This window comes from Lutra lutra, chromosome 9 (assembly GCF_902655055.1).
Source record: "Lutra lutra chromosome 9, mLutLut1.2, whole genome shotgun sequence".
NCBI classification, from domain to species: domain Eukaryota; kingdom Metazoa; phylum Chordata; class Mammalia; order Carnivora; family Mustelidae; genus Lutra; species Lutra lutra.
This window is the reverse complement of record NC_062286.1, coordinates 91,725,514-91,748,639: the sequence shown is the minus strand read 5'-3', so window position 1 is coordinate 91,748,639 and position 23,126 is coordinate 91,725,514. Positions and strand designations below refer to the sequence as shown.

Genomic DNA, 23,126 nt, shown 5'->3' with positions numbered 1-23,126 from the left:
ACGGGCCATGGCAGGCCTGATCTGCCCACGCTGTGGTGGCCTCTCTCTATGGCTGAGTTGAGGGCTTGTGTCTGCAGGATCTTCAGACTGCTGGTTCGTGGTCCTGGTGGGCGCCAAACGTGGATGTGGCCCAAGGGATGCATGAAGGTTTCTACCGCTCTGCAGGATCGCCTCCTTTCTAAAGGGCATGGTTTCTTCCTGGGACCAAGTGCAATGGTGGGGTGCAGCTCAGGGCTCCCCCACCTGGAGAGTTCGGGAACCAGGCCTCTAAGGACAGAAGCCTGAGCACCCAACGTGGGCTGCGGGTTAGGGTTAGGGTTAGGGTTATGTCTTAGGGACAAGGCATGTGGGATCTGGCAACACAGATATGGGCTCACCCAAGGGCTGAGTTGAGGGCGGGATTCAGGAGGCTCCTCAGGCCCTGGGTTTTTGGCCTGGAGGGGCAGAGATGGAGGGAATGGCCTCAGGGGAGCATGCTGGTTTCTTCCACACTGAGGGTATTAAATAGCACCGAATGAAATGGTTTCCCCCTGGCTGAGAGCCTCAGTCCTGCCGCCAGTCTGATGCTCCCATCCATGGGAGGAACTGGGTGTCGGGCCTCTGGGATCCAGAACCTCAACACCCAACCTACGGTTAGGGTTTGGTCCTGTGAGAAGGGCAGGCATGATGTGCCACTGTGGAGTCAGGCTCTCTAGAGGGCTGAGTTGAGGGCATTGCTCTGGTGGCCTGCCAGGCTCCCAGATTGTGCTTGGGGGTCCTTGGAAGGTGTGGGTGTCTTTAGGGGGCATGGAGGTTTCTCTCGCCAGGAGGGTTCTGTCCAGGGCCAAATGGCAGAGTTTCCACGTGGGTGGCACCCAGAGTCCTGTGTTGTGAATATGGGGTCCCCAGTCTGGAGGGCTAGGGAGCTAGGCCTCTGGGGATGGAAGCCTGAACACCCAACCTAGGGTTAGGGTTAGGTCATAGGGGCATGGCAGCCCCGATCTGCCAGCACTGTGGTGACCCATCCCAAGGCCTGAGTTGAGGGCACATGCTTGCAGGACCGTGAGACTCCAGGTTCCTGGTCCTTGGGGGTGCCTGAAGTGGGGGTGTCCTCAGGGAGACATGCAGGTTTTGCCTGCTCTGCGGGTTCAGCACATTTCCTAAGGGCAAGTTTTCCTCCTGGGATCAGGAGACATTATAGGGTACAGCTCAGGGGTCCCCCATCTGGGTTGACCATCAGAGGCATCAGAGGCATCAGAGGACGGAAGCCTGAACATCCAAGCTGGGCTAGGCTCAGTATTAGGGTTAGTGTTATGCTTAGGGTTAGGATGATGTCTTCGGGACAAGGCATGTTGGATCTTCCAGCACTGATAAGGGCTCACCCAAGGGCTTAGTTGTAGGGCGGGAGTCAGAGTCTCATCAGTCATCAGGCCAGACCCACAGTTGGGCAGAGTTCCTGTGGAGCTCTTCCCTCTGCCCTCGGGTCTGTAGAAGGGAGTAGAAGCCACAGGGGTGGGAAGATGGGGCCCAGACCCAGGAATGTGGACAGAGACATGATAAGGGGAAGGCCAGAACTCAGGCCAGACAGAACTGGCTGTGCTCGGGCCTGCCAAGGAAGGTGGTTTTCTCCTGAATCTTTCTCCCCCTGAAATCAACAGGCCAAGCCTCAGCATAGGTGAAGGGCCATATCGCCCATGCTTTGGACAGTTCTCAGGTCCAGGGCTGGTGATCTTGAGCAGTGTTGGAGATTCTCTGCCTCTCTTTTCTCCTCTCTACAGTAGGGCTCTTTCCTCATGACTCCAAGGCACATGGCTCTTCACACAGGCTATGAAGAGACAGATATGCTATCGTTGTCCAGATAACAGAATGTGTTGAAGTCACCAGTACATTTAAGCCAGATGGTCCTTTGGATGCCTAAGACCTTTTGGTATTAGGTTTTCAGCATAGAACCTTTTTCTGTGTGGACTCTCAAGTCCCTTGTCTTGTACAAGTTCCCAAAGAGATGGGAGGATGTAGTCTGAGCTCCAGACCCTGCTCTTCCTGGTGGTTCATGGCATTGAAGTTGACTACATAGCCCCTGAAACTCACCCCCTTGTCTGCCTGGTGGAAAAGGAATAATTTCTGTCCCTGGATGAGGCTTGCACAATGCTGGCGCTCAGAGAAGGCACAGTGCAAAATTGTGTACGTTCCCTGCTCCTATCTTTCTGGGATAGAAGCTTCTCAAACATCACAACAATGTGATCCATCTACCAGATGGTCACATAGGCCAGGTAGGTCCTGGATCAGCAGTTCAATAGGTGAGTGCTCACTCCATACACAGCACAAGGGGGAGCCTTCGGTCTATTAGTTGTATGTCTTAGGAATGTTAAAGCACCTCTCTGAACTTTTCTTTCCTCTTCTGAAAAGTGGGGGTGCTAAGAAGATGAACCTCATAGGGAAACTGTAGGAAGTCATGGGAGAAAACATGGCATGTGCTTCTCTGGGGCCTGGCTCTGTAGAAAGGGCTGCTGGACATGCTGGGCATCTTCATGGTTAACACTTCTCTCTCCAGGGAAGATGCGTTCAGGCTCAACCCTCACAAGTCTGTGGCCCTTCTGGGTGTATGAAAAGGAAATAGAAAGCTGACAGGTTTTCTATTTGCAAAGGACTTCTGGCATTCCATCTAGTTGGTCCTGGTTGTGGTCCTTTAAGTGCCCAGATCAGGGGAGACTGGGAACAGGCAGAGTGGCCCAAGGGCCACTCAGGATTTGCAAAGTCTTCTTTGGGATGATTGCATTCAATCATGGGTCTTAAACCCCTAGGAATGCAGGCAGTCTCTAGTCACCAAGAGCAGTGAATGGGTAAAGTAGAGACAATGTCTGGGTCTAAATTATGTCTGAGGGGCAGTTAGGCACTCTCCACATCCAAAGAACGCAGGTCTAGAGTTCATCAGATGGGCCATCTCCGTGGCCTCCTCGAGGGATAAATGGATCCACCTCTATTGGAACCATGAGGATGCACACTACGATCAAGGAAGAACAGGATAGGTCTTTGGGTGCCAAAGGAGGGCCTGCTGCCGCCACAGAGCATGGTGGGATATGACAAGGGTTGTTGCTGGGGGTGGGGGGGATGTTCAGAACAATGGATCTCCCAGAACTCTTGATTTCCATGGGATAGCTTAATGGGGCGGCTTCCTCTGAAGAAGCCAGAGTCCAAGAGAGCTGTGAATGGGCTGTCAAGCTCCCTGGGAAGCAGAGCCCACTGTGTGCTGAATTGGTGCCTTAAACACCCATCCCTTGGGTGGTTCATTCTTGCTCTGCCTGCCCCTTTGAATGTCCACCTCCGATGACCACCACAAGTGGGGCCAAGGAGAAATGGTGTGGTGACCAGACCACTTACCAATTGGCCTCCAATATATCCCTGTACTGGTCTGCATGGAGGATGCATGACTGTGGGGGAAAAAGACCTGCTTATGGGAAGTCATTCATCCATCCTGGTCAGCTGTCAGCAAAGACAGCTCCAGAGGGGTTGCAAGTGGGCTGGGGTCATTCTGTGGGGCCCACACAGAAAGAATGGTTCTGTGGGTGTAGCGTGAGGAAGAAAAAGCCAGGTCTCTGACTTTGCTCCACATATGACTCCCCCTAGCACTCTGTGTCCCATTGTGGGAACCTGGCCTGAGAAGACACTGCAGGATATTGGGCAGTCCTAGCGCAGTGCCCATATCCAGGTCAAGGGGCCTATTTGCACCTCACATGGCATGACTGGGACCTGAACACCCATGCCCCCATTCTGTTGAGGCAGCAGGAACTCTGCAGCTCAAGGATGCTGAGGTGGAGGGTAAGGGGCATTGCAAGCTGGGAAGGCCATCTGGGATGGGGCTCATGGGCTGGGTATTCCTTGAAAGGTCATGGGATCTGTCCTGTTTAGGGAAAGGCACATGGAAAGTCAGTGATGTCGCTGAACCTTTCCCTTTCTCTTGCCCCAGTGTCAGCTCAGCCACTCATTCAAGCAGCTGAGCCAGAAAAAGGGCATCCCATGGAGCAAGGGGAAATCCTGGCTCTGCATCTTCCCTCACCTTAAGGGTCATTGCCTGCCTCCCATTCCTCAGCTGTTCCAGAATTGGGACAGGGGTTCCCATGTCCTGTATGGGTGATGGGTCCTAAGCCCCAGCAGCGAGGCCATCAGCTTGCATGGAAGTTTTCACTCCAGCTGTCCCTGCTGCCACTGAGCCCACTGCAACACCAGAGGCTTCTAGCCAACACAAGAACGAGCTGAAAGAGAAGAAGCCTGACCTCCTAGACTCCCCTGCCAGGCTGGTGGCAGAGCAACTCACCTACATGGACGCAGTGAGTATCTGGGCCCTCAGGGTAGAAGGGCAAGGCCAGCTTATCTACTCCTCTCAGCTGCCCTGTACCTCCCTTTCCCTGATGTGGACTCCTAGGATATGGGGCCAGATCTCAGCTGCATCCCTTACCAACCATGGAAACCCAACAGGGTTTTTATTTTTAATTTTTTAAAAGATTTTATTGGTTTATTTGACAGAGATTACAAGTAGGCAGAGAGACAGGCAGAGAGAGAGGGGCAAGCAGGCTCCCTGCCCAGTGGAGAGCCCGATGAAGGGCTCGATCCCAGGACCCTGGGATCATGACCTGAGCCGAAGGCAGAGGCTTTAATCCGCTGAGCCACCTAGGCGCCCCCAACAGGGTTTTTAAACCTGAGCTCTCACTGTCCAGCTGCAGACTGTGGAGACAGGCACTGAGAAGGACTGAGGCAGAGGTACCATATAGAAGCAATGAGTCAGAACCGAGAGATCATAAATGGGAAGGCTCTGGGTGAGCAGGAGCCACGTACTGGAAATGGTACCCTGCCCATTTTGGGCACCACCTGTGTGGTGATGGGAGCAGTGAGCATATGACTGGACACGTCCCCAAGCTCAGCCCTTCTTCAAAGGGAGACTTTTATTGCACTCAGCTCCAGTCCTGTTTGAAGGGTTTCTTAATCTGACGAGGGACATAGATTTCTTCCACCACAAAGGGTGATGATAGTGGTGTGGTGATACCTGTCTCCGAGGAACTTCTCATCCCTCTATCATGGTGAGCCACTGTCTGGATCAGTCGCCAAGAAGGTTTGGGTGAATCAAGGACACTATGATCCACCTCCAAGAGGGACCAGTCTGTAATTGCCATGCTGAACTGAATTCAGGTAAGACAATTGTACCCTTGTGTGTTCCCAGTTCATAGTAACGTAGTTCTGCGGGTTCTTCTATGGGAGAGATGGGAGGGCTGTGTCTGAAGGTGAGCTGGAGAGCTCTCAAACCTCCATGAGTGAGATGGAAACCCTGCCCCTAGTCATCCCACAAGTGAACAAAGGGTTGGACGTCATCCAGGTTCAAACCTCCAGCCACCAGTATTCATGCCACCTTTCTGGAAAATTTGTAGTTTGGCCCTTGTAAAGGATGGAGGGGGCACACCTGTAGTAACTTCTGTGGCAAGTACGGATGTTACCTGCTTGGGGTGAGCCACCTTGAAGAAAAAAAGTGTTTGCCCCCCTGTTAAGAGTGCTCCAAATTGACTAAAGGCATGGGGACTGCAACTGGTGAAAGCCTGTTTGAAAACCTCTTTAGGGCTGAAAAAGGCAGAGTGTCCTGAGAATTGCCTCCTCATGAATAGGCTATCTCATTTCCTTGCTTGAGGGAAGACAGGAAATCATCCAGTATTTTCCACATTGAAAATCAAGAAAACACACAACCTTGGATTGTATTTTCTTGTTGTTAAATCAGTGAGCCACCATACAGTACCTCACTAGCTTCCGAGGTAGTGCCCAATTATTCATCAGTTGCGTATCACTCCCAGTGCTCATCCCCTCGCATGCCCTCCTTTATGCTCCTGCCTGAATTGTCCCATACCCGCACCCACCTCTGCTCCAGCAACCCTCTGCTTGTTTCTTAGGTAAGAGCCTCTCATCCTTTTTCTCCCTCTCTGGTGGCTTTCCATTCAGTTTTCCCTCCCTTCCCCTGTTATTATCAAATGGCTTCATGCATAGGTGGAACTTAAGACCCCGGCAGGGGATCACAGTGGGCTTTCTTTCAGTGATGTTATTTTGTATCTTTCCATGTTTGACTGCATTTCCCTTTTCCTGAGAAATGACCCATTCCAGTGATGTGTCCATTGTGTCTGGAGGAACCGGGGTTCTTCACTCTTGCTCAGTGAGTTGGGATCCTGAAGCAGGTGTCAGGAGAACCTCCTCTGTATGACTGTTCCATTGGTGCCATTGCGGGGCCTCCGTTTCCTTCTTTGTGTTATCCTACCCCCCCTTTTTTTCTTAAGAGTCTGTTTTCTCTGGATAGAGGTATTCCTACCCTTGCTTCCTTTGGCATCCATTTGCATGACAGATGCTTCCCCTCTGCTCAGTTTACATCTGTGTTTCGGTCTACTGGGTCAGGGGAGATCCCTATTTCAGACAAGTGAGTGGAACATGGGTGTGTCACGTGGTCGATGTTGAAGACCAGGGACTTCAGAACCACCTGGACCTAACAGTCCCCTTGGCCAACAAGGAGAGTGTGGGAATCTCTGGTCAACATATGAACGTTTATCCTGGTAAAACTGAACCAATCTCTGCTCCATCAGGCCCCAGCCAGGGAGCAGTGTCTACCATGGACCTGACCAAGAGGCTGGGGCCTGGAGGGCTCTGCTTCCTTATCAAGAACTTTGTAAGAAAATGCAGGAAGGCTGGACATCCTAGCTCCTATGTCAGCATAGATGTGAATAGAGCCAGGCCCAGCTGTGGCCCTAAATGTACACCTCCCGGTTTATTATTTTCCCCAGCAGATCCATAAAGAGCAGGGAAACAGAATCCAGAGATCATAGACAATGATCCCAGGAGGATTCCATTCTTCGTAAAGCATGAAACTGGAGAGCTTAAAGGGAAAATGTGTCCAGAATGTCCTGTCTGCCCTTCTTCCATTGACAAAATATCTTCCTCAAGTTTTGTGAATCTTCCACAATCAGGACTGGATCTCTTTACATGTTTTTCCCCACTTAGTGCTGATGCAATTCCAGAGACAGCACTCGACAACTGTCAGTTCCAAATACTGGGTCCAAACCAACACAAACACAAGCACAAACACCATATCCCAAAGGAAAGAAGACATCGTCCTCCTTGCTTTAGAGTGGAGAAAAGCAGCCCCTCTCCTTGGCACCACACAGTTCTGGAGAGTGTAAGCCACGCTCATGGACTCTCCAGTTCAGTGTTTGTTGCCTTCCTGGGGAAGGACCTGCAACCTCTCCATCTAGGAGTCCTGAGGGCTGTCTCTGCTGTTGGCTCAGATGCCTGACACTGAAATGAACCTGTCCTCTGAGGAAAGGGGATTTGAAGGTGCCACCTGTAGCTAGAGAGGAGGGCTGGCCCTTCTTCTACCTGCCACTTTGAAAAGCTGATGACTAAGATTTTTGGATTCAGAAAGCAATAAGAGAGTCTCTACATGTTGCACAGTACTGTAGGAAGTATAACAACCAAAGCACACTTGTGGGCTAGAAGAGGAGAAAAATATAAACCATTTAAATATATTAAATATTGCCGCCCCCACAATCAGTCATTGGTTGAGAGGAAGGGGCGTGTGTAGATGTGGCCCATGCAGCACAAGTACCCCAGCTGCCGAGGGGGAATCCTTGCTCGGGCACTGGCAATGGGTTCAGCCCTGATGTTGGCTGTGGCCAGTTGTCCTGGTGCTTGTGTTCTGCTGGCAGGACAGGATGCACCTAGGGACAGAGAGACACCTGTGAGTTGAGCAGCAGCTGGCATTCAGGAGTCCCTCCCAGGGTTTTCCCACAGCTGGTGTCTGGCTGCCCAGGGAGCCCTAGAAGAAGGATCCTAGGCGGGGCCAGCAGAAAGAGTCCACCCCGCCCCTCACCCAGCTCCTGAATGGGCCTCACCTGTCATTCTCGCTGAGCAGCTCCACAGCCCAGAACCAGGCCGTGAATGGATGCTGGGGCTCTAGGCAGTAATTCTCTGCCACCACCTGGAGCAGCATGATGTCCGTGAGGACTCGGTATTCCTGGGCCGGGAGAGAGGCACAGGATGCACACCGAGCCTGGGTGGGGAAGCTACAGGGCCAGGTGAGGGCTGAGCAGTGGGACAGGGGACGGGTCCTGGGTCTTGGCACACATGGCCACCCTCCTGCATGCAACTTCATCCGGTCCCAAACTGTACTCAGAAGCAACTAGAATTAGCCCCTCCTCCGGGATGTTCTACTTGACGCCTTTTCTAGACCCCTACTGACTCACTAGATGGGTCTTCCAATTCTTTCTTAGCATCTTATCCCAGGAAATGTGAGATGGATGGGAGGGGATGAAGCAATGAAATATTTTTCCCAAGGGCATCTCTGATAAGGGCTGCCTCCCCCACCCTACAGGAAGTGCCACGTATGCTCACCTTATTCTTTTTGGAGTAGTTGATCTGTTTTCCCTGTAAAGGAGGAAATTTTCTAAGGAAATTTTTCCTTAGAAATAGCCCCTGGTCAGGACTAGCACCTTACACATCCCCCTTCTTAGGCTACACACAGGCCAGGACACAGGAGGGGGCTGCTGAGACACAAACAATGAGACTGGGGTCTAGGGCAAGCCCTTGGGTCCAGAGAAAGGAAGATTTGTAATCCTTAATAGGGCTCCAGGTCTGCACCCAGCAGCACAGCATTCTGGGATGACATAAGGGAGCTGCAGAAGCCTTAGGCAGGCAGGGATTTATGGGTTCCTGAACTGTTGTTGATGTGCAGTGTCCTAACTTCACTCTCCATCACAGGCAAGTTCTGAGGAAGAGGCTGGGGCACAATCACACATAATGCATGCATCTTTGCCTTCAGGAAGCTCTGGTGCTTCACCAGTTGGGCAGCCATCTAGCCTTCCCTCAGCACTGAGTTGGGCAAGAGACCCCTGTTCACATGGGTGGCTGTGAGGCTATCAGGAGGAGAGGTCTCCTAAGTACGCAGAGCTCAGTGCTCAGTACAAGGACACTCTGCTCTCAGTTCCCTGGACTCTGGTTACTCCTACACAATCCTCAGGCTCACCCATCTCCAGGTAGTTCTCCACTGCAGTTTCCAACATCAAGAGGTCAGTGAAGAAAGTGCCAAGGTACAGGACGACACCCTGTGTCATGAGGGGGAGGTTTGGGATGAGTCTGCTCTCTGGTGCCCACAGGGGCCCTCCCCTGAAAAAGCTTCAGCGTCCTGGCCCACACCACGTTCCCACATGGAAGGGCCTAGGACTCTTAGTTGCATCCCCTCGATTCACTTTCCCCTCACCCTCCCAGAATATCAGACTCCTCCTAATCCCCTCCAGGGCCTACTTTTCAAAATTTGAAAATCGCAGGGTATGGAGCCCTGGGCCCCTCCCCAGCCACAAATCCATTCTCTATCCAGCCTGCTAGACTCCTTCCTCCTGGTCACCTGGAAAGAAGACATTGAGGAACTGTGGTGACAGGAGGTGGAGCTGGAGACGCACATCCCACCTGTCCTGATTTGGAGGCTTCCAGCCCTCAGGGAGGAACCCCTCTCCCCTGACCTTGGAGGGCCTGTCCCTCAGGCACACTCACCTTTATCGGTAGCCCCTTCCACGCTCTTCGCAGCTTCCTCACCAGGGTGGCAAATTTATTCAAGGGCCACTCCTAGAGGGCCAAGGACAAGAACCTTGAGAGCAGAATAGCTTCAGTCCCCTTGCGCCCACTGTCTTTGACTTCAGACCCTAGACATCCGACCTACATCTGCTGATACCGATGCTCCATTCTCCTGAAGCATGCCATGAGTCCTTCTAGAACAATCTTGGCTCCCCCATTCAGTCCATGTGGGTTCTGGAGCTTGGAGCCTGGCCTCCCTGAGCCTGTTTTCTCATGGGCAGAAGGGAGAATTCCACCTACCTCCTATGGTCTCCTGAGCACTCAGGATCCTATTACGATCATCCTTTTTGTGGCCCACAACCCATCCCCACTCCATCTGTGAGCAGGGGCCTGTCCTCTGGGCTGTCCACGTTCATGTGGGCCCCCATGTGGACCGTCTCGATGGACACGGAGAGACCTGAAATCTAGCCTAGGGGGTCTGGATGGGCAGCAGCAGCTTGTCGCAGCCCCAGGGGGAATCTTCAGCCCAGGCTGTCAGCACATTCATGCCAAAGGCTTCTGCTCCCCAAAGAATGCTTCAGGGCATTCCCTACCTCATCCACACAGGATCATGCCTCCTCACACCTCTCCTGTCCTTCTAGCCCTGCACCTTCCGTGCTACCTTGATGAGTAGTTCCCTGCCCTGGGGGTTGTCTTCTCTGCAGAGATTTTTGTATGTTTGGAAGCTCTTCCTGAAGAGAGGGAAAGAAGTGAGGCTCAGGGGAGGCATAACGTGGCAGGGTGGAGTGCGAGTCCCCTTTCTTGGAGAACCCCCACATGTCCAGCGGGCTGGCTGAGGGTTTGCTCTGGGCTGCTCTGAGCACTGGGGTCTTCTAGGACGTGGGAGGGAGTTCTCCGGGGCGTCCCTCTGGGCGTCCCTTCCCAGCTTAATTGAACAGCTCGGTTTGGGTGGGGTTTGGGTTGAACCATGGGCAGAGAGTTCAGTGGTTGCCAAGTCACCACGTGGAAATGTGGAATTCAGCTCAGGCCAGGGTGGGGCATGGAGGAAATTGGATTTCTCAAGCAGGAGGCATGGTGGACTGTTGCCCAGGAAGTCTGAGAGAAGCAGCCCCAGGCCCAGGTCCTTTGATCAGGGTTTGCTGCCTCCCAGGAGGCCCAAGCTGACTGAGGGGGAAAAGGACAGGCCTGTGGGAGATCCTGCCTCCATCCTGGTCCCTCTCTGGAGACAAGCCTACTCACCTGAAAACGTTGTCCCATGTTCTCTTCAGGCGGTGAATGGGGACACTCTGCAGAGCCGCGAGGATGGCATGCAGGGAGGGGTAGTTCCCCAGGATCTGACAGGCCTGGGGGTGGGGGGAAGAGAAGGAGCTGTCAGTGGGAGAGCAGGAGCCCTAGAGTGCCCCCCTCAGTTTACAGCTCCCCCCCTGGATGAAGCTGATGTCCAGGGAGCTGCAGAAGGGCACAGGTCAGCCCTAAAGAGGAACACTGCTGGCAAGAGGGAGGATGTTCCCTCACTGCAAAGGAGGATTCACGTAGGAACTGAGCGTCCCAACGTTGGGCCATGCCCCCAGGAGGAAGAGCCTAGGGACCACAGGTCTTAGAGCAGGGTTGTCAGCCTTGAGAAGGGAGAAAGACAGAAGAGCAGTTCCCGAGGCTCATGAGAGCCTTAGGGAGCTGAGCCTCCCATAGCATACCTTGGCCACCCGGATCCAGTGGTCCACCACCATGGCCCTGTCCCAGGCTGTCATGCTTGGGTTGCCTAGGCACGTGGTGATGATGCAGCTGGCCACAGCATTGAACTGGGTGATGGTGGCCCGGACTGTGGGTTCCAGGTGCTCTTTGCCAGGCCTGTTCCTCCGGGACCAGATGGAGCCCAGGCACTGATGGGGCACCACCATCTTGAACAGCTCCTAGGGGACAGGGGGAGCTTTGTTGAGCCACACACATGTTCGCACATGCAAGACTCATGTCCTCGGGAGGGGTCCCAGGTCAGAGCTGGAGCTCAGGAGGCTGTGAATGTGGCCTGAGCCTGCTTAGAGAGCCTGGGTTTCATGCCACTCTTTTTCTCTGAGGGAAGTCAGTGCAGGATGCCCCAGGAGCCAAGAGAGGCAAGGGAAGGGAGGAAGGCATGTGCACCCGGATCATTCCATGTCCAGGGGGCCGCTCCAGGAGGAGCTCCCAAGGGGGCATCTTCTCCTCCAAATGCTCATCCCTGTGGTCCCTGTCTCCTTTCAGGTGCCCATTCTCACATAGTGGCTGAAAGCACGGCTTTCCCTGTCTAGCCTGTCCTTCAGGACACATCAGATGCCTAATACAGTTTGAGGGTTCTTGGGCTCCCTGGCAGATGGGTGGGCAACCCATGGACATGACTGCACACAGGGAGTTGCCCTCTTCCCCCCGAGGGACCAGAGCCTTCCCATTTATGGTCTCTCGGTTCTGACTTACTGCATCTATGTGGTACCTCTGCCTCAATCCTTCTCAGTGTCTGTCTCCACAATCTGCAGCTGGACAGTGAAAGCTCAGGTCTAAAAACCCTGATGGGTTTCCACAGTTGGTTAGGGGTGCAGCTGAGATCTGGCCCCATATCCTAGGAGTCCACATCAGGGAAAAGCAGGTATAGGGCAACTGAGAGCAGAAGAAAAGCTGGTCCTGCCCTCCTACCGTGGGGGCCCAGCTGCTCACCACATCCATGTAGGTGAGCTGCTCTGCCACCAGCTTGGGAGGGAAGTCCAGGAGGTCAGGCTCCTTCTCTTTGAGCTGGTTCTTGGGTTGGCAGGACGCCTCTGGGGCTGGAGTGGGCCCAGTGGCAGCTGGGACAGCTGGAGTGAAAACTCCCAGGCAAGCCGATGGCCCAGCTGTCTGTGCCTCAGGACCCGGCGAGCATTCATAACATAGGAGCCCCTGTTCCAGTTCTGGAGGGGCCGGTGGAGGGGAGGCTGGCTCGGACCCTGAAGGTGATGGCTGATGCAGAGCCAGGGTTGCCTTTCGCTCCATGGGAGGCTCTTTGGCCAGCTCAGCTGCTAGAACGCATCGCATAGCCGACACGGGGTGAGAGTAAGGGAAAAATTCAGCCACATCACTGACACTCCATGTGCCTTTCCCTAAACAGGACAGATGCCATGGCCTTCCAAGGAATACCCAGCCCATGAGCCCCATCCCAGATGGCCTTCCCAGCTTGCAATGCCCCTTACCCTCCGCCTCAGCCTCTGTGAGCTGCAGAAGTTCGCGCTGCCTCAGCAGAACTGGGGCATGGGTGTTCAGGTCCCGGTCATGCCACATGAGGTGCACATAGGCCCCCCTGGCCCCTTGACATCCCTTGCCTGATATCCTGCCGTGTCTGCTCAGGCCAGGTTCCCAAGATGGGACACAGAGTACTGGGGAAAGTCATTTGTGGAGCAGAGTCAGAGACCTGGCCTTTCCTTCCCCACGCTACTCCCACAGCACCATTCTTTTGGTGTGGGCCCCACGGAATGGCCCCAGCCCACTTGCAACCGCTCTGGAGCTGTCCTTGCTGACTGCTGACCAGGTGGGATGAGGGACCTCTCATAGGTCTGTCCTTTGGTCCCTCAGTCATGCATCCTCCATGCAGACCCAGTATCTGGGCTTTGGTTGTAGGCCGATGGGTGAGTGGTCTGGTCCCTACACCTTCTGTCCTTGGCCCCACTTGTGGTGGTCAGCAGAGGTGGATATGGATAGCGGCACACAGAGCAAGAAAGGACAATCCAAGGGATGGCTGTTGAAGGCACCAACTCAGCCCACAATGGGCTCTGCTTCCCAGAGAGCTTGGCATCCCGTCCACACCTCTCTTGGACTCATTGGCTTCTTCAGAGGTAGCCGCCCCATTAAGCTCTTCCATGGAAGACTTCTGGGAGATCCATGGTTCTGAACGTCCTTCGCCAGTAACAAACCCTGTCACCTCCCACCCAGCTCCATGGATGCAGCAGACCCTCCTATGGCACCCAAGGACCTATCCTGTTGTTCCTTGATCATAGAGTGCATCCTCATGGTCCCAATAGAGGTGGATCCATTCATCCCTAGAGTAGATCACAGAGATGCCCCATCTGATGAACGCTAGACATGCATGCTTAAGAATGGAGAGTGCCTATCTGACCCTCGGATGAGCATTGAGACCCAGACATTGTCTGTACTTTACCCATTCACTGCTTTTGGTGACTAGAGAGTGCCTGCATTCCTAGGTGCCTAAGATCCATGACTGAATGAAATCATCCAAAACAAGACTTTGCAAATCCTGAGTGGCCCTTGGGCTGCTCCCAGTGTCCCCTTGATCTGGGCACATAAAGGACCACAACCAGGACCAACTAGATGGAATGCCAGAAGTCCTTTGCAAATAGAAAACCTGCCAGCTTTCCATTTCCTTTCTGTAGACCCAGAAGGACCACAGGCCTGTGAGGGTTGAGCCTTAACGCATCTTCCCTGGAGAGAGAAATGTTAACCAGGAAGATGGCCAGCATGTTCAGCAGCCCTTTCTACTGAGCTGGGCCGCAGAGAAGTGTGTGCCATGTTTCCTCCCATGACTTCCTCCAGTCGCCCTATGAGGTTCATCCTCTTAGCACCCCTACTTTTCAGGAGAGGAAAGGGAAGGTCAGAGAGGTGCAGTGATATTCCCAAGACTTACAACTAGTAGACAGAAGACTCCCCCGTGTGCTGGCTATAGGGTGGGCACTCACCTAGTGAACTGCTGATCCAGGACCTGCTGGGCTGATGTGAACATCTGATAGATGGAGCACATTGTTGCGATGTTGGAGAGGCTTCTTTCCGGGAAGGATAGGAGCAGGGAATGTCCACAATTCTTCACTGCCCCTTCTCTGAGTGCCAGTATCGTGCAGGCCTCATCCAGAGTCAGGGATGATTCCTTTTCCAACAGGCAGACAAGGGGGTGGAGTGGTGGGACAACATAGTTAGCTTCAATGCTGTCAACCAGCAGGAAGAGCAGGGTCTGGAGCTCAGACTGCATCCTCCCATCCCTTTGGGAACTTGTGCAAGATGAGGGACTTGAGTGCCCACCCACAAAAAACGTTCTAGGCTGAAAACCTAAAACCAACCACTTGTAGGCTTCCAAAGGACCATCTAGGCTTAAATGTACTGGTGCCTTCAACATGTGCTGTTAGCTGGACAACAAAGGCTTGTCTGTCTCTTCATAGCCTGTATGAAGAGCTGTATGCATGCCTTGGAGTCATGAGAAAGGAGCCCTACTGTCGAGAGGAGAAAAGAGTATCTGAGAATCTCCAAGGCTGCTCAAGATCATCAGCGTTGGGCCCAAGATCTGTCCAAAGCATGGGCTGCATGGCATTTCGCCTCCGCGGCTGAGGCTTGGCCTGTTGCTGTCAGGGCCAGAAAGGTTCAGGGGAAAACCACCTTCCTTGGCAGGCCCCAGGGCAGCCAGTTGTGGCTAGTCTGGGTTCCAGGCTTGCCCTGATCATCTCTGGGTCCTGAGACTGGCCATGAACCTGGACCCGTTCTCACCCCAGACCAGCACTGGATGTTGTTGGCGACCTGAGGTCCCTCCTGCTTGCCAAGGGAGATGGAGTAGCTGAAGCCTTGCAGCAGCTCATGCCAGATGTCCTGGGTGGAGCTCTGAAAAGACAGAGCCAGCTACCTGGGCCAGGAGGCATCAGAGGCCTTCCACCCAATCTTTGGGTCTACCTTCTGGCAGATGGAGCGACCCAAATCACCTGTGAGGACCCTTAAGGTGCCTGTTCCTTGCAGCATTGCTGGAAGGGCAACCAAATTGAGTCATGTCAAGTTCCAGCAGCCTTGCAAGACTGAGTCACTGTAGCAGACCACCTCCTTTATGGGGGACTGTGAAGACCTAGAGGGAAATAGCCTGTGAGCTGGTGGACCTCCTAGGATTCAATGTGTTCTGAGAGATGATACGTTCCAGAAAGACCTATAGAATGGCTTGATCCCACTGTCCCTTTCGTAGGTTCAATCACCCCATCTGGTATGAGGATTTAGAAGGGCATGGGCCAGTTCTCCAGAACCCAGCAGAGCTGGGTTCTCCACAGGTTAGCTGACAGAGGAGTAGGGAAAATCATAAAACCAGTGCGAAAAGGCAAAGATACTCATGGCTTCATGAAGAGCAACACAAGGCCAAAGGAAAGAAAACAACCGCCCTCCAAACCATGGAAAACGTTCACTCTATTTTCTACCAGTCCCACGTAGGTGAAGAGTGTCTTCCTTCCTTACCCATAGCTGGGGGAAGATGTGCAGAGGTTTCGATTACTTTGGGGTGGGGCCTGTGGGATACTGAAATGGAAACATTATGGGAAGGCCCCAGGTTTGTCCCCATAGTTGCGTGGGGGCCCTGGGTATGGAGAAGCCTCTTCCCATTCTCACCTCAGAGCAGCACTGATCCTGGGTGGCCTGGGACACCTGACCCTTGTCCAGCGAGTTGGAGTTGTTGAAGTCCCCAGCCAGCTCATTCACAATCTCTGGGGTGCAGCTCTGAAAATGTAGTGCCCCATAGCCACAGGGACAAGAGCCATTAGCAGCCTCCAGGGACATTGCCACAAGGGGACACCCCCATTAGACATCGTGTTCTCCACTTCAGGCTAAGAGGGATGGCTGAAAAGACATCGAGCAAGGAGGTAGCCAGAGGACACTCTAAGGCTCATGACTACCATGAGCCTTATCATTGTGTCAGCCCTCACCTTCTCATCCTGCCTGCTATGACCTGGGGTATGAACATGACAGATGGATCCAACCTCCAACATCAGGCAGCCTGCTTCTGCCCAGGAAGGGCATGTCCCTCATCCTCTGTCCCCACTTCTACACACACACACACACACACACACACACACACACACACACACACACACGTGCGCCCACACAATAAGGGGCAAGTGGTGTGGGCCCGCTGAGGTGGGACCACAGTTGTTGCTGTCTCTCCAGTGGGCTGCCCAGAGCTGCCTTGTGTTACCTGTTGGTGTCTCCTGCCCCATGACCAGAAGCTTCGGAAAAGAGGGCTGAAGCGCTGTCTGCAACTGCAGTAATGTCTCCGGCTCTGGGTTCCCTTGGGCCCAACGCCCCTGGAAGTAGGGAGACAACAACTGAACATCGTGTTCTGTCGAAGGTCTCCACTCAAGTGCGCTGGAGAGCAGGTTGCCCTTTGAAAGTGGGTGCCTGGTTACCAGAGTTCTAAGTTCAGTTGGGGCCTATCATGAAGGATGTGAGGTCACCCTTTCAAGATTCTAATACCTGGGGCCCTTTGTTCAGTCACACCTCTCCGCAGTCCCTTCAGTTGACTCTTGACCTCTCTTCCCTGGGACTGTACATAATGAGCGAAAAATGCCAGAGGCACCATTCCCTGGAAATGGCACTTGGGTCCCTCTTTTCAAAAGACAGAGCTGAAGTCAAACCTTTGTTCTCTTCCCTTTCCCACTTCTGTGTCCTCAGTCATTCTGGGTCTCACCTAGTGCCCACATTCCCAACCTGCAGAGTGGGGATCAGGGAGAATCTACTTCCTTGGGACATCTTGGGGTGTATGGAGATCGTATTTGTGGTATGTGTACGATGGTATCATGGGAATCAGAGGCACACATAGAAGGCTGGATGAATTGCAGGAAGGGGTGGGACTTGGCCTGGAGGAACGCTCCGAGGAGGCCTGGGTCCCGGCTTTGTGTTGTTTTGGAACCGTCCCTTCCCCTCTTGGCGTCATTAAAATGGGGCCCCATGATGGGGTGGAAATGTATGAAGATGCAGACTTTGTCATCCCCGGTAGTGAAACGGTTCAGTTGTTTCCCACATAGATTTAGAATGAGACCTCTTTCCCTCGTTCTGGTCTATGAGGGGAGCAGCCTTCAGAGAGGCTCCCAGGGATCCTGACCTGTGGTGTAGACATTACTCTACAAGCTCTGGGTGGTAGGCGAGTGGCTTCTGAGCCACGAGATGTACTCAACGTGATGAAATAGCATGCCTCGTGTTTCTCTCAATGTCACGCAAACAGTTTCGCACTTCCTAGTTACTTTTCTCATGTTTCACTTCTCCCTTGTTCCCTTTTTCTTCTCTTACTCTGAAGCGAAAATCAAGCCCAGATGGTTGGGGCTGCCATCCATCGAGGCTCACAGTGTCTGGAACGGAGGCAGTGGCAAGGCCAACATGTGCCCAGAAACTCAGATTCTGAGTCGAATGGTTCCCCGAATGATGGGTGTTAACTTGGGGGAAAATCCTCTGCTAGTCCAGCGTCAGTCACAACCACAGGCTCAGAAGACCTGTGGTCCCTAGGCTCTTCTGCCCGGGGGCATGCTGACCTTCATTTGCATGGCTCAACTTTGGGACACTCAGTTCCTACGTGACTTCTTTGCAGTGAGGGAACATCCTCCCTCTCACCAGCAGTGTTGCTCTTTAGGGCTGACCTGTGCCCTTCTGCTGCTACCTGGACATCAGCTTCATCCGGTGGGGGGGGGGGAGACATAAACTGATGGGGGCACTGAAGCTCTCAAGCATCTAGGGCTCCTGCTCTCCCACTGACAGCTCCTTCTCTTCCCTCCCCCAGGCCTGTCAGATCCTGGGGGGGAACTACTACTCCCTGCATGCCACCCTCGCGGCTCTGCAAAGTGTCTCCATTCACCACCTGAAGAGAACATGGGACAACGTTTCCAGGTGAGTAGGCTTCTCTCCAGGAAGGGACCAGGATGGAGGCGGGATCTCCCCAAAGGCCTGTCCTTTTCCCTTCAGTCAGCTTGGACCTCCTGGGAGGCAGCAAACCCTGACCAAAGAACCTGGGCCTGGGGCGGCTTCTCTCAGCCTTCCTGGGAAACAGGCCACCATGCCTCCTGCTTGAGAAATCCAATTTCCTCCATGCCCCACCCTGGCCTGAGCTGAATTCCATATTTCCACGTGGTGACTTGGCAGTCACTGAACTCTCTGGCCATGGTTCAACCAAACTCCCCCTCCCAAACCAAGCTGTGCAATTAAGCTGGGAAGGGACGCCCAGGAGGACACCCAGGAGAACTCCCTCCCATATCCTATGAAGACCTCAGTGCTCAGAGCAGCCCAGAGCAAACCCTCAGCCAGCCCGTTGGACATGTGGGGATTCTCCAAGAAAAGGGACTCGCACTCTACCCTGCCACGTTATGCCTCCCCTGAGCCTAACTTATTTCCCTCTCTTTAGGAAGAGCTTTTAAACATTCTCAAACCTCTGCCGACAAGACAAACCCCAGGGCAGGAAACTACTCATCAAGGTAGCACGGAAGGTGCAGGGCTAGAAGGACAGGAGGGGTGTGAGGAGGCATGATCCTGTGTGGATGAAGGAGGGAATGGCGTGAAGCATTCCTCAGGGAGCGGAAGCCTTTGGCACGAATGTGGAGACAGCCTGGGCCGAAGATTCCCCCTGGGGCTGGGACAAGCTGGTGCTGCCCATCCAGACTCCCTAGGCTAGATTTCAGGTCACTCTATGTCCATCGAGATGGTCCACATGGGGGCCCATATGAACGCAGACAGCCCAGAGGACAGGCCCCTGCTCACAGATGGAGTGGGGATGGGTTGTGGGCCACAAAAAGGATGATCGTAAGAGGATCCTGAGTCCTCAGGAGACCATAGGAGGTAGGTGGAGTTCTCCCTTCTGCCCATGAGAAAACAGGCTCAGGGAGGCCAGGCTCCAAGCTCCAGAACCCACATGGACTGAATGGGGGAGCTGAGATTGTTCTAGAAGGACTTGTGGCATGCTTCAGGAGAATGGAGCGCTGGTATCAGCAGATGTAGGTCGGATGTCTAGGGTCTGAAGTCAAAGACGGTGGGCGTAAGGGGACTGAGGTATTCTGCTCTCAAGGATCTTGTCCTTGGCCCTCTAGGAGCAGCCCTCGAATAAACTTGCCACCCTGGTGAGGAAGCTGCGGAGAGCACGGAATGTGCTGCCAGAGAAGGTGAGTGTGCCTGTGTGACAGGGCCTCCAAGGTCAGGGGAGAGGGGTTTCTCCCTGAGGGCTGGAAGCCTCCAAATCAGGACAGGTGGGATGTGCGTCTCCAGCTCCACCTCCTGTCACCACAGTTCCTCAATGTCTTCTTTCCAGGTGACCAGGAGGAAGTAGTCTAGCAGGCTGCATAGAGAATGGATTTGTGGCTGGGGAGGGGCCCAGGGCTCCATACCCTGCGATTTTCAAATTTCGAAAAGTAGGCCCTGGAGGGGATTAGGAGGAGTCTCATGTTCTGGGAGGGTGAGGGGAAAGGGAATCGAGGGGATGCAACTAAGGGTCCTAGGCCCTTCCATGTGGGAAAGTGGGGTGGGCCAGGACACTGAAGTCTTTTCAGGGGAGGGCCCTTGTGGGCACCAGAGAGTACAGACTCATCCCAAACCTACCCCTCATGACACAGGGTGTCGTCCCATACCTTGGCACTTTCCTCACTGACCTGGTGATGTTGGATACTGCAATGGAAGACTACCTGGAGGTGGGTGAGCCTGAGGATTGTGGAGGAGGGACCAGAGTCCTGAGGACAGGGAGCAGAGAGTCCCCAGACTGAGCCCTGAGCTCTGCATCCTTCAGAATCCCTGCTCCCCACAGCCTCACAGCCGCCCCTGGGAACTGGGGTCTCTTGCCCATCTCAGTGCTGAGGGAAGGAAGTCTGCACCTAGACGGGTGCCCAAGAGTCTTGAAGCACCAGCGCATCCTGAAGGTGAAGCTGCTTGTGCTCTGGGTGAATGGGCCCCAGCCTCTCCCTCAGAGCTTGCTGTTGGGGAGAGTGAAGTCAGGACCCTGCACTTCAGCCACACTACAGGAGCCCAGCAGGCCCTGCCTGCCTGAGGCACCTGCCGATCCCTCCTATCACCACAGAGGGTTGTGCTGCAGGGTGCCGACCTGGAGCCCTTTCACCAGCCCCCAGTCTTCCTTTCTCTGCACCCCAGGGCTTGCCCTAACCCCAGTCTCACTGTCTGTGTCTAAGTAGCCCCATTCTGTGTCCTGGCCTACAGGCAGCCTCAGAAGGGGTGGGTGTAAGGTGCTAGGACTGACCAGGGGGCTCTTTCTGAAGGACAATGGTTGTCTGCTTTCCAAGGCAATGAGATCAACCATTGCAAAAAGAGTAAGGTGAGCATACGTAGCCCTTGCTAGGGAAGGGGAGGCAGCCCCTATCAGAGACGCCCCTGGGAAGAACATTCCTTGGCTCCAACCACTCCCCTCCATCTCCCATTTCCTGGGACAGGTTGCTAAGAAAGAAGTGCAAGACCCATCTAGTCAGTCAGTAGGGATCCAGAAATGCACCAGAACTTCCCGGAGGAGGGGTTTATTCTACTTGCCTCTGAGAACAGTTTGGGACCGGATGAAGTTGCATGCAGGAGGGTGGCCATGTGTGCCAAGACCCAGGACCCGTCCCCTGTCCCGCTGCTCAGCCCTCACCTGGCCCTGTAGCTTCCCCACCCAGGCTCGGTGTGCATCCTGTGCCTCTCTCCCGGCCCAGGAATACCGAGTCCTCACGGACATCATGCTGCTCCAGGCGGAAGCAGAGAACTACTATCTAGAGCCCCAGCATCCATTCACGGCCTGGTTCTGGGCTGTGGAGCGGCTCAGCGAGGATGACAAGTAAGGCCCATTTAGGAGCTGGGTGAGGGTCGGGGTGGGCTTTTTCTGCTGGCCCCGCTTGGGATCCTTCTTCTAGGGCTCCCTGGGCAGCCAGACACCAGCTGTGGGAAAACAACCAGTCTGCATGCCAACTAGCCCAACCACCCGAGCAGCACACAGTCTTTCGCTCATCCCGGCATACTCTCAGAAGATTTCAGGGCCTGGCTCACTCTTTCTCTTGTAACAAGCACTGAGTTCAGCATTTCCAAAGGTCATGCCTGACTTCCACACTGCAAGGAGGCTGTCCTCCACCCCCTGTCCCACCATGCAGGCATGCCCAAACCACAGCCTAGACTCAGGCACTGCTTTTCACCTCCCCACGTCTGGGGGTTCTGTCACCTGCCATTTCCCCTTATCCCTGCTCACCCTTCTAGAAAGCTAATTCCAGCAACTCTTCAACCCTACCAGGTTCTTGAACCCAAAGACCCCACCATCTGGTCACTATCTATATAGGCTCAAGTCTTCCCTTTTTTTTTTCTCCTATTTGGTTTCCACAGCCCACCTTTTTAATCAGCCCTTGCACATTGACCCCTAATGCCCTTCCTTTCCTCTTTCTATATTCACTCAAGAGAACCCCAGTCTCAATTTCGGTCTTGAATCAATTCAATGTATTTATGTGCACACAGGCCATGTGCTAGACATAAAAAGACATTTAAAAATTGTTTTAAATATTGAATGCATATGTGAAAGGATAAGCTTCATAAATATGTAACTTGTGATATATAATAATAAAAAAAAAAACACTTTAAATCCACCCACCCAACCAAGCATCCAAGCCAATCAGGCTTTTGTCCCACCATTCCAGCGACCCCCATCCACACTGTTCATCCAACTTACAGTCCTCTCCAGGGCCAACAGCAGATACACATGTGCCTGTATGCCCAAGCACAACCAGGCTGGCCCAAGAGAAGGAAAAGGCCCCTAGAACCCTGGCATAATGATTCTGAAGCATACTGGGGCCTAAACTGTATATATATTCCTCCTTGCAAAAAGTGAACCAAACTCCTCTTTTAGCTTTGATGATAGCTTTGTTTCTTGCATCCATACAGCCTGTTGTATATACCAATTAGAGTGCAAAATTTTAATTTCTTCCTTAAAAATATACACATATCCAAAATGTTACCATGATTGATAATTTACTTCCATAGATATTCTCCACACCATTTAAACTAAAAAGTAACAGTGGCCTAGAGAGACACTGTTGGTTTCCCTCCAGCCCCCCACCCCACCCATTCCCACAGTCAGACCTTTCCTCTTCCTAACAGAGCCCCTATCTGCACAGAGTCATGTCCTTTCGGGAGGCTGGCCTGTCCCTGGCCCTAGGAGGGAAGACCTGATGCTGCTGAGCCAATTACAGTGCCAACACACCGCTTGCCAGTGATAGGTTTAGGCTCAAGCCTGTGACCTAACACTTCAGTAAGAAATGGGAAGAATTCTGATGGAGATGTCTGGAAAAGATTCATTGTTTTAAAAGAGACACAAAGAAGGATAATTTCTTCTGTTTCTGTCTCTGGATGTTGTTCTATCGGGGTGCAATGCTTGTTAGGGCTGCAGGCATTTTGCCACCTTGAAGACAAGCCTGCCACACTGAGGACACTAAGGATGGCTAGGCAGGGAGGCAGAGAAGGTCTGAGCTGTTAACATCACAGAACTGCTGAATGAATTAGCTGTCTCAGGGCTCATCCTAACTTGGGGCTGCTTTTATAGGAGGAAAAAAAAAATCCTTATCATTTGCATTTTGGTTTTCTGTTACCTGCATCCAAAACATCCTTGTAAACATCAAAATAAAACCTGACAGTTGAACAGAAAACAATTATCAGTTATGACCAAAGAAGTTGTAAAAGATAGCCATCCTACGAAAATGGATTATTTTCATATCTTTATATTTAGAAGGTAAACTAGATGTAGAAAATAAAATTCTTACAAGTCAGGAACATCTTAATCCTTTGTTACCCAGGACTGGCAATCCACATGTAAAAGTAAATATAAA

The 23,126-nt window shown here is 53.1% G+C and overlaps 1 protein-coding gene and 1 pseudogene across 1 annotated transcript in view; one reads left to right on the top strand and one right to left on the bottom strand.

Moving 5' to 3' along the window:
- The first annotated feature begins 2,124 nt into the window (after positions 1-2,124).
- LOC125109846 (uncharacterized) lies at positions 2,125-6,793 on the top strand (annotated as a pseudogene).
- A 646-nt stretch (positions 6,794-7,439) lies between these two features.
- The window catches only part of LOC125109845 (uncharacterized), a 234,701-nt gene continuing 219,014 nt past the window's right edge, over positions 7,440-23,126 (bottom strand). Inside the window, exons 5-10 of the mRNA XM_047746954.1 lie at positions 11,259-11,474; positions 10,804-10,907; positions 9,544-9,615; positions 9,024-9,098; positions 8,389-8,421; positions 7,440-7,715 (exon numbers count right to left, since the gene is read on the bottom strand). Of these exons, the coding sequence (XP_047602910.1) occupies positions 7,524-7,715; positions 8,389-8,421; positions 9,024-9,098; positions 9,544-9,615; positions 10,804-10,907; positions 11,259-11,474 (692 nt within the window). The 3' untranslated portion in view covers positions 7,440-7,523. The remainder of the gene's footprint in view (positions 7,716-8,388; positions 8,422-9,023; positions 9,099-9,543; positions 9,616-10,803; positions 10,908-11,258; positions 11,475-23,126) is intronic.